Genomic DNA, 7,708 nt, shown 5'->3' with positions numbered 1-7,708 from the left:
GCTTTTTTTTTTTTTTCTCCCCTGCACCAGAATATCCCAAATTTTGAGGAATTCCATAAAAATCCCAGAGCTGGCCCAGCCTCTTTTCCTCCTTTTTTTTTGGTTTTGAAATTTTCCCAGCTCCCGATGCTCCCAAATTCCCGATTATCCTGAAATCCCGGCCTTTGATATTTCCTTGGATCCTTTTCATCAGCCTCCCACGCTCCGGAGCTGGAATTATCCGCATTTCCTACTTTTTTTGCTTCCTGACCTTTCCAGCAGGGGAGGGGATCTGGGAATGTTTCCGAGCTCCTTCATTCCCACATTCCAGAGGAGGAATTTTTTGCCCCGGTGGATTTTTTTCCCCCCTCTCCTGATTTTTGGGCTCCGTGTCCTTAAAAAACCCTGGAATTTTGTGAATCGGGATCATGGAACGGTTGGGATTGGATCATCCCATTCCCACCCCTGCCCAGGGCAGGATTTTTCCTCATTCCCAAAGAAAATCATGGAATTGTTGAGGTTGGAAAAGCCCTTGAAAACCACCACGAGCCCATATTCCCAAATCCATGGCTTTTGAGCATTCCCAGGGATTTGACGCCACCACTGCCCCTTCCAAAGCTTCCCAACCTTTTCCATGGAGCAACATTCCCAAATATCCCATCGAAACCTCCCCAGGGAATGCTGGGATCCCACCTGGATCAGTTATTCCCGTTTTTCCTTTAATAAAACTTCCGGACAACGACAACATCCGGCATGAAATCCTGGAAGTATCCACGGATTTCCAGCCACGTCTGCAGCCCAAATCCTGCCAGTTCCCACCCGGATCCTCAAGGAATCATGGAATCCTCATGGAAGTGGCCAAAGTTCTCCACAGGCTCCTCATGGAAAAAATTCCAGGATTTAAACCCTCCCAGGATGAGAGGAGACAAAAGGCTGGAAATTCTGGATTTTCCTCTGGAATTCCGGTGGAATTTTCCCAATCCCAGCCCCGGAGAGGTCGGATCTTGCCCCAAACTGGGCAATTTCCCAGCATGGCACTGGGAATTGCCTCATGGAGCCATTCCCGGAATGCGTTTCATGGCATCATGGAATCGTTGAGGTTGGAAAAGCCCTTGGAGATCAAATCCCAGCATTCCCAGCATTCCCAGCATTCCCAGCATTCCCAGTTCTGCCATGGCCGCCCCTGATCCAGCTCCTCCACATCCACAGGGATCTGAATCCCTCCAGGAAGGAATTTTCCCGGTTTCCAACCTCAGCTGTGCCTGTTCCAGAGGCTGCTCCTGATTTTCCGGGAAGAATTCCTGCCAGCACCTTCCCTAAAGGAATTCAGGGCTGGAATTGGCACCGAGGGTGGCTCGGGAGAGCTCCAGGAGGGACAATTCCCAAAGGGAATGTGGGGACTCCGGATCCTCCTGATCCACACCTGCAGGACACCGGATCCCTCTGGATCCACACCGGGAAAACTCCTGGAAGCTCCATGACCTGGAGGACACCGGATCCCTCCTGATCCACACATGGAGAGTTCCAGATCCTCCTGATCCACACCTGGAGGACACTGGATCCCTCTGGATCCACACCGGGAAAACTCCTGGAAGCTCCATGACCCGGAGGACACCGGATCCCTCTGGATCCACGCCTGGAAAACTCCTGGAAGCTCCCGGTTCCTCATCCCGGTGCTGAGGCTCCATCGGGATCTCCAACACCTGGAGATTCCTCCCTTCTCTTCCCATCCTTCCCCAAGAGCCTCATCCCGAGGGAACAGGGACAGGAGGAGAGGGAACGGCCTCGGGCTGGGCTGGGGGAGGGGCAGGGTGGATTTTTGGGAATTTCCCCATGGAAAGGGCGCTCAGGCCTTGGCAGGGGCTGCCCAGGGAGGTTTGGAGTCCCCATCCCTGCAGGTGTTTGAGGAATTCCTGGAATTCCACTCAGAGCTCTGGGCTGGGGCCAAGGTGGGGATGGGCCCAGCTTGGACTTGGGGCCCTTGGAATTCTTTTCCAAGCTCAGGGATTCCGAGGAGAAGCAGTGACAGGCACATGGGAACAGCTCTGGGATTTTGGGAAGCCTCAGGAAACTCCAGAGCTGGAGCGAAGCCTCTCCCCGGGCGGAGCAGGGACATTCCCGGTGTCACACTGGCCCCAAAAGGAAGTTCAGGGAATATGCGAGGCTGGAGCTGGGAAATTATCCATGGAAAAGGCAGAGAGGAGAAAAATCCTGAACTTGGATTCCACGGACAAAAGGAGCTCCCAGAGGGAAAGGGACAATTCCCAGTGGGGAAAGAAGAGCTCAGGGAATTCTTTCAAGAGCTCCTGAACCCATTGGAGTGAATCCAGAGGAATCCATGGAGCTGCTCCAGGGCGGCAGCCCCTCTGGAGCCAGGCTGGGAGAGCTGGGAATGTTCCCCTGGAGAAGGGAAGGCTCCAGGGAGAGCTGAGAGCCCCTTGCAGGGCCTGAAGGGGCTCCAGGAGAGCTGCAGAGGGACTGGGGCCAAGGCCTGGAGGGCCAGGAGCCAGGGAATGGCTTCCCAGTGCCAGAGGGCAGGGCTGGATGGGAGATTGGCAATTGGCTCCGGGGGCACCTTCGGGATGGGCTTTGAGGTCCTTCCCAGCCAAAGCAGCCCGGGCTCCTGGAATTCGGGAATCCTTGCCCACGGAATGCCGGCAGTGCCTCGGGAAGGGCCCGCGAGCCCCCCCGGGCTGGGCAGGGGCTGCCAGGGATCCGTGCAGGGAGAGGCCGGGAAAAGCGGGATCTGGCCCGGGATCGGGGCCGCGGGAGCTTTGCTGGGAGCCGGGCAGGGATCGGGAACGGCCTCGTGGCTCTGCACAGCTCCTGCCCGGAGGCAGCGGGGATCGGGATCTGCTGTGGGAATGAGGCCGGGAAAAGAGGGAACGGCCTCGGGCTGCGCCGGGGGAGGGGCAGGGGCAGATCTGGGAATTTCCCCATGGAAAGGAGCCTCCAGCCATCCCAAATCCCTCCTGGCTTTGTTTTCCTCCAGGCAGAACCTTCTCCTGTCAGGACAACCAGGACTGGGAATGTCCCAGGGCTCCTCCCAGCTTTCCATGGAGACAGAGCCTGAAACCCTCATCAGGAAGAAAATCGGGATCCGATTCCCTCCCAAAGCACGTCAGGCAACACGAAACACAGGAGATTCATCCCAAATGGAATCCTGGAATACTTTGGGTGGGAAGGGACCTCAGAGCCCATCCCATTCCATGGCAGGGACACCTCCCACTGTGCCAGGCTGCTCCAGCCCCAATGTCCAGCCTGGCCTTGGCCACTGCCAGGGATCCAGGGGCAGCCCCAGCTGCTCTGGGCACCCTGGGCCAGGGCCTGCCCACCCTCCCAGCCAGCAATTCCCAATTCCCAATCTCCCATCCAGCCCTGCCCTCTGGCACTGGGAAGCCATTCCCTGGCTCCTGGCCCTCCATGCCTTGGCCCCAGTCCCTCTGCAGCTCTCCTGGAGCCCCTTCAGGCCCTGCAAGGGGATCGCAGCTCTCCCTGGATCCTTCTCCTCTCCAGGGGAACATTCCCAGCTCTCCCAGTCTGGCAGGATCCATCCCAATCCCAATACTCTGCACATTTCCATTGGAATCCAACTTTCCATGATCCTTTTCTAACCTGGATCCAATCCCTGACCGTCCCCTGGAGCATTCCTTGGATTTCCTACTGGAAAACCTTTTTTCCACCTTTCCAAAATCCAGCCTTGTCCTGTTCCCACCAATCCCAGCCAGCACAGACTCAGGACACTGCAAATCCCATGGGAACATCCCATGGGAACTCCTCCAGCCAGGAAAACCCCTGAAGCACCAACAAATCCAGGGAATCTCCTTGAATCCCATCGTGTTCTCCATGGGACGGAGCAGCCACAATTCCAAGGGGATTCACCAGCACTGGGAGAGGCCACACATCCCAAAATTCCTGGGAAAGGACCGGAATTCCATGAGGATTTCGGGACTCACCTCGATCAGAAAGTCCCCCGTGCGCAATCCCGCTCTCCAGGCGACTCCTTCCACATCCACGGATTCCAGGTACTGCAGCGCTGGGAATGCCGGCGTGGGCGTGAACTCCTCGATTGGGGTCTCGGCTGGAAAACACAACGGGAGGGGGAAATTCAGGGATTTCCAAGGAAATTCCACAAGGGAAGGCCCAGCCTGTCCACAGCATTCCATAAAATCATGGAATTACGGGGTTATTCAGGTTGGAAAAGCCCTGGAGTCCAACCATTCCCAGCACGGCCAAGGCCACCCCTGATCCATGTCCCCAAGTGCCGCATCCACGTGGAGCTGAAATCCCACCAGGAATGGGGATTCCACTGCCGTGCCAGGGCTGGAAAAGGCTTCTCCAGGAATTTTCCCATTATCCAACTTGGAGATCCCCTGGAACAGCTTGAGGTTGTGTCCCCTTGTCCTGTCCCTGCTCCCTGGGAGCAGAGCCCAATTCCCACCTCGACGATGGAATCCAAGATGGAATCAATGCCGGAACCAATGAAGGAATCAACAATGGAATCAAGGATGGAATCAAGGATGGAACCAAGGATGGAATCAGTGAAGGAATCCAAGACGGAATCAGTGATGGAATCAACGATGGAATCAATGAAGGAACCAATAATGGACTCAGAGATGGAATCAATGAAGGAATCAATGATGGAATCAACAATGGAATCAATGAAGGAATCCAAGATGGAATCAACGATGGAATCAATGATGAAGTTCAAGATGGAATCAATGATGGAATCCAAGATGGAATCAATGAAGGAATCCAAGATGGAATCAATGATGAAGTTCAAGATGGAATCAATGATGGAATCCAAGATGGAATCAATGAAGGAATCAATGCTGGAATCAATGCTGGAATCAAGGATGGAATCAATGAAGGAATTCAAGATGGAACCAATGAAGGAATCAAGGATGGAATCAGTAATGGAATCCAAGATGGAATCAATGAAGGAATCAATGATGGAATCAAGGATGGAATCAAGGATGGAATCAGTAATGGAACCAATAATGGATTCAGTGATGGAATCAGAGATGGAATCAATGAAGGAATCCAAGATGGAATCATTGATGGAATCAATGAAGGAATCAATGAAGGAATCCAAGATGGAATCAATGAAGGAATCCAAGATGGAATCAAGGATAGAATCAAGGATGGAATCAGTAATGGAACCAATAATGGAATCAATGATGGAATCAATGAAGGAATCAATGAAGGAATCCAAGATGGAATCAATGCTGGAATCAATGCTGGAATCAGTGAAGGAATCCAAGGCTGGAATCCAAGGCTGGAATTCAAGGCTGGAATCCAAGGCTGGAATCCGAGATGGAATCAATGAAGGAACCAATAATGGAATCAGAGATGGAATCAATGAAGGAATCCAAGATGGAATCAATGATGGAACCAATGCTGGAATCCAAGATGGAATCAAGGATGGAATCAATGCTGGAACCAATGAAGGAATCAATGATGGAAACAGAGATGGAATCAATGATGGAACCGATGAAGGAATCCAAGATGGAATCAACAATGGAACCAATGAAGGAATCCAAGATGGAATCAAGGCTGGAACCCAAGATGAAATCAATGATTGAATCAATAATGGAATTAATGATGGAATCACGGAGCCATCTGGGTTGGAAAAGCCCCTGGAGAACATCGGATCCAACCATTCCCAGTGCTCCCAACCCCTCCTGCCCTGCATTCCCAAGTGCAGCACCCACAGTTCTTTGGACGCTTCCAGGGATGGGGACTCCACCAATTCCCTGGAAAAATGCACCAGCTCCGACCCTGGGACAGCCTCGGAGCCTCCTGGGCTCACAGAACTTCCAGATCCATGTGGGAATCACAAGGTCTGGGAATTCTCATCCACTTGGGATGGGAACAACATCCTGGAACAAAGCCAGGAGGGAAAAACTCCCTCTTCCCATGTCTTTTCCCAGGAAGTGAAGGACAAATCCCATTCCTGGCTGGAAAAGCTGCTCCGGCCATCCCAGAGAACCCCATTCCCACAGAGGGAATGTCCTGGGAGCTGTGTCCAGCACGAGTTGGAGAACCAGGGAATGCTTTGGGTTGGAAAATCCCTTGGAGAACATCGGATTCAACCATTCCCAGCTCTTATCCAGGTCCCCAAGTGCCACATCCACATGGATTTCAATCCCTCCAGGAATGGCATCTCCAAACCTGCCCTGGGCACCCATTCCAAGACTTTTCCATGAGGAATTATCCCAATATCCAGCCTGAATTTCCCATGGCCGCCATCCATGCCTTTTCCAGAGGCTGGTCCTGGTTTTCCAAGACGGAAAAGCAGAGACCTGCTCCTGCTTTGGATAAGGAAGCAAAATTCCTTTCTGGGATTTACAGGACTGGAATCACCTGGAACGGATTCAGGAGAAGCTCCAGACAGAAGCTCCTGGATTGTGATGGGCAGCAAAAATCATGGATAGGTCAGGACAGGCTTCCCAGAGCAGCTGGGGCTGCCCCTGGATCCCTGGCAGTGGCCAAGGCCAGGCTGGACATTGGGGCTGGGGCAGCCTGGCACAGAGGGAGGGGTCCAGGAGTTGGAACTGGATGGGATTTAAGGTCCCTTCCCACCCAACCCATTCCAGGATTCCATGGATTAGGTGGCTAAAAACTCCAGCCAGGCACCAAGTGCCACATCCCGGAATTCCTCGGACACCTCCAGGGATGGCGACTCCAAACCTCCCCGGGCGGTTCCAAGGCCTGAGCGCCCTTTCCATGGGGAAATTCCCAGATCTGCCCCTGCCCCTCCCCCGGCGCAGCCCGAGGCCGTTCCCTCTTTTCCCGGCCTCATTCCCACAGCAGATCCCGATCCCCGCTGCCTCCGGGCAGGAGCTGTGCAGAGCCACGAGGCCGTTCCCGATCCCTGCCCGGCTCCCAGCAAAGCTCCCGCGGCCCCGATCCCGGGCCAGATCCCGCTTTTCCCGGCCTCTCCCTGCACGGATCCCTGGCAGCCCCTGCCCAGGCGGGTGTCGCGGCCCCTTCCCGAGGCACTGCCGGCATTCCGTGGGCAAGGATTCCCGAATTCCAGGAGCCCGGGCTGCTTTGGCTGGGAAGGACCTCAAGTCCCATCCAATTCCAACCCCTGGACACCTCCCACGATCCCAGGCTGCTCTGGCCTTTCCTTGGGCACTCCCAAGGATGGAGCAACCACAGCTTTTCTGGGAATTCCATCCCAACCCTTTTGGGCTGGATCAAGAAAATCAGGAGGAATTCTCATCCTTACAAATGATCCCAAAAAGTTGAATTTTTAGGAGCTGACGGAGCCCAGAGCCCCGGGGTGACCCCAGTGGCCTCTCCTTGGATGTCCCTCCAGCAACATTCCCAACGTCCCCCTCCCTTCCTGCCAAATCCAGGCCTCTGATTCCACCCAGATCCAAGACTTTTCCTCCTTTATCCATTTATTCCCATCTTTTAGGCGGGATTTTTCCACTCCAGCACGGATCACACCCAGGGAACCTTTCCCTGACATTTCTCCATGTGCTGAAGCATCTCAGATGCTTCCCACCAACGGCTTTCCACGATTTCTGCCTTTCCCGAGAGAAGCGGCAAACAGTTGACAACTCATCCCTATTTTTAGACATTCCAATGGAACATCGGAGCGCTCTCCAAATCCTTCAGGATCCTTCCAGGATTTCATCTCCCACTGTGCCAGGCTGCTCCAGCCCCAATGTCCAGCCTGGCCTTGGCCACTGCCAGGGATCCAGGGGCAGCCCCA

General features: G+C 54.1%; 1 protein-coding gene across 1 annotated transcript in view; it reads right to left on the bottom strand.

Moving 5' to 3' along the window:
• LOC103625269 (SH3 and multiple ankyrin repeat domains protein 3) overlaps positions 1-7,708 on the bottom strand; it is a gene marked incomplete at both ends in the record, with an annotated part of 100,186 nt that overhangs the window by 47,022 nt on the left and 45,456 nt on the right. Inside the window, one exon of the mRNA XM_017727124.1 lies at positions 3,936-4,060. Within this exon, the coding sequence (XP_017582613.1) occupies positions 3,936-4,060 (125 nt within the window). The remainder of the gene's footprint in view (positions 1-3,935; positions 4,061-7,708) is intronic.

This window comes from Corvus brachyrhynchos, unplaced genomic scaffold (assembly GCF_000691975.1).
Source record: "Corvus brachyrhynchos isolate BGI_N302 unplaced genomic scaffold, ASM69197v1 scaffold692, whole genome shotgun sequence".
NCBI classification, from domain to species: domain Eukaryota; kingdom Metazoa; phylum Chordata; class Aves; order Passeriformes; family Corvidae; genus Corvus; species Corvus brachyrhynchos.
Note: the sequence above shows the minus strand (reverse complement) of the source record. Positions and strands in the feature narration are given on the sequence as shown.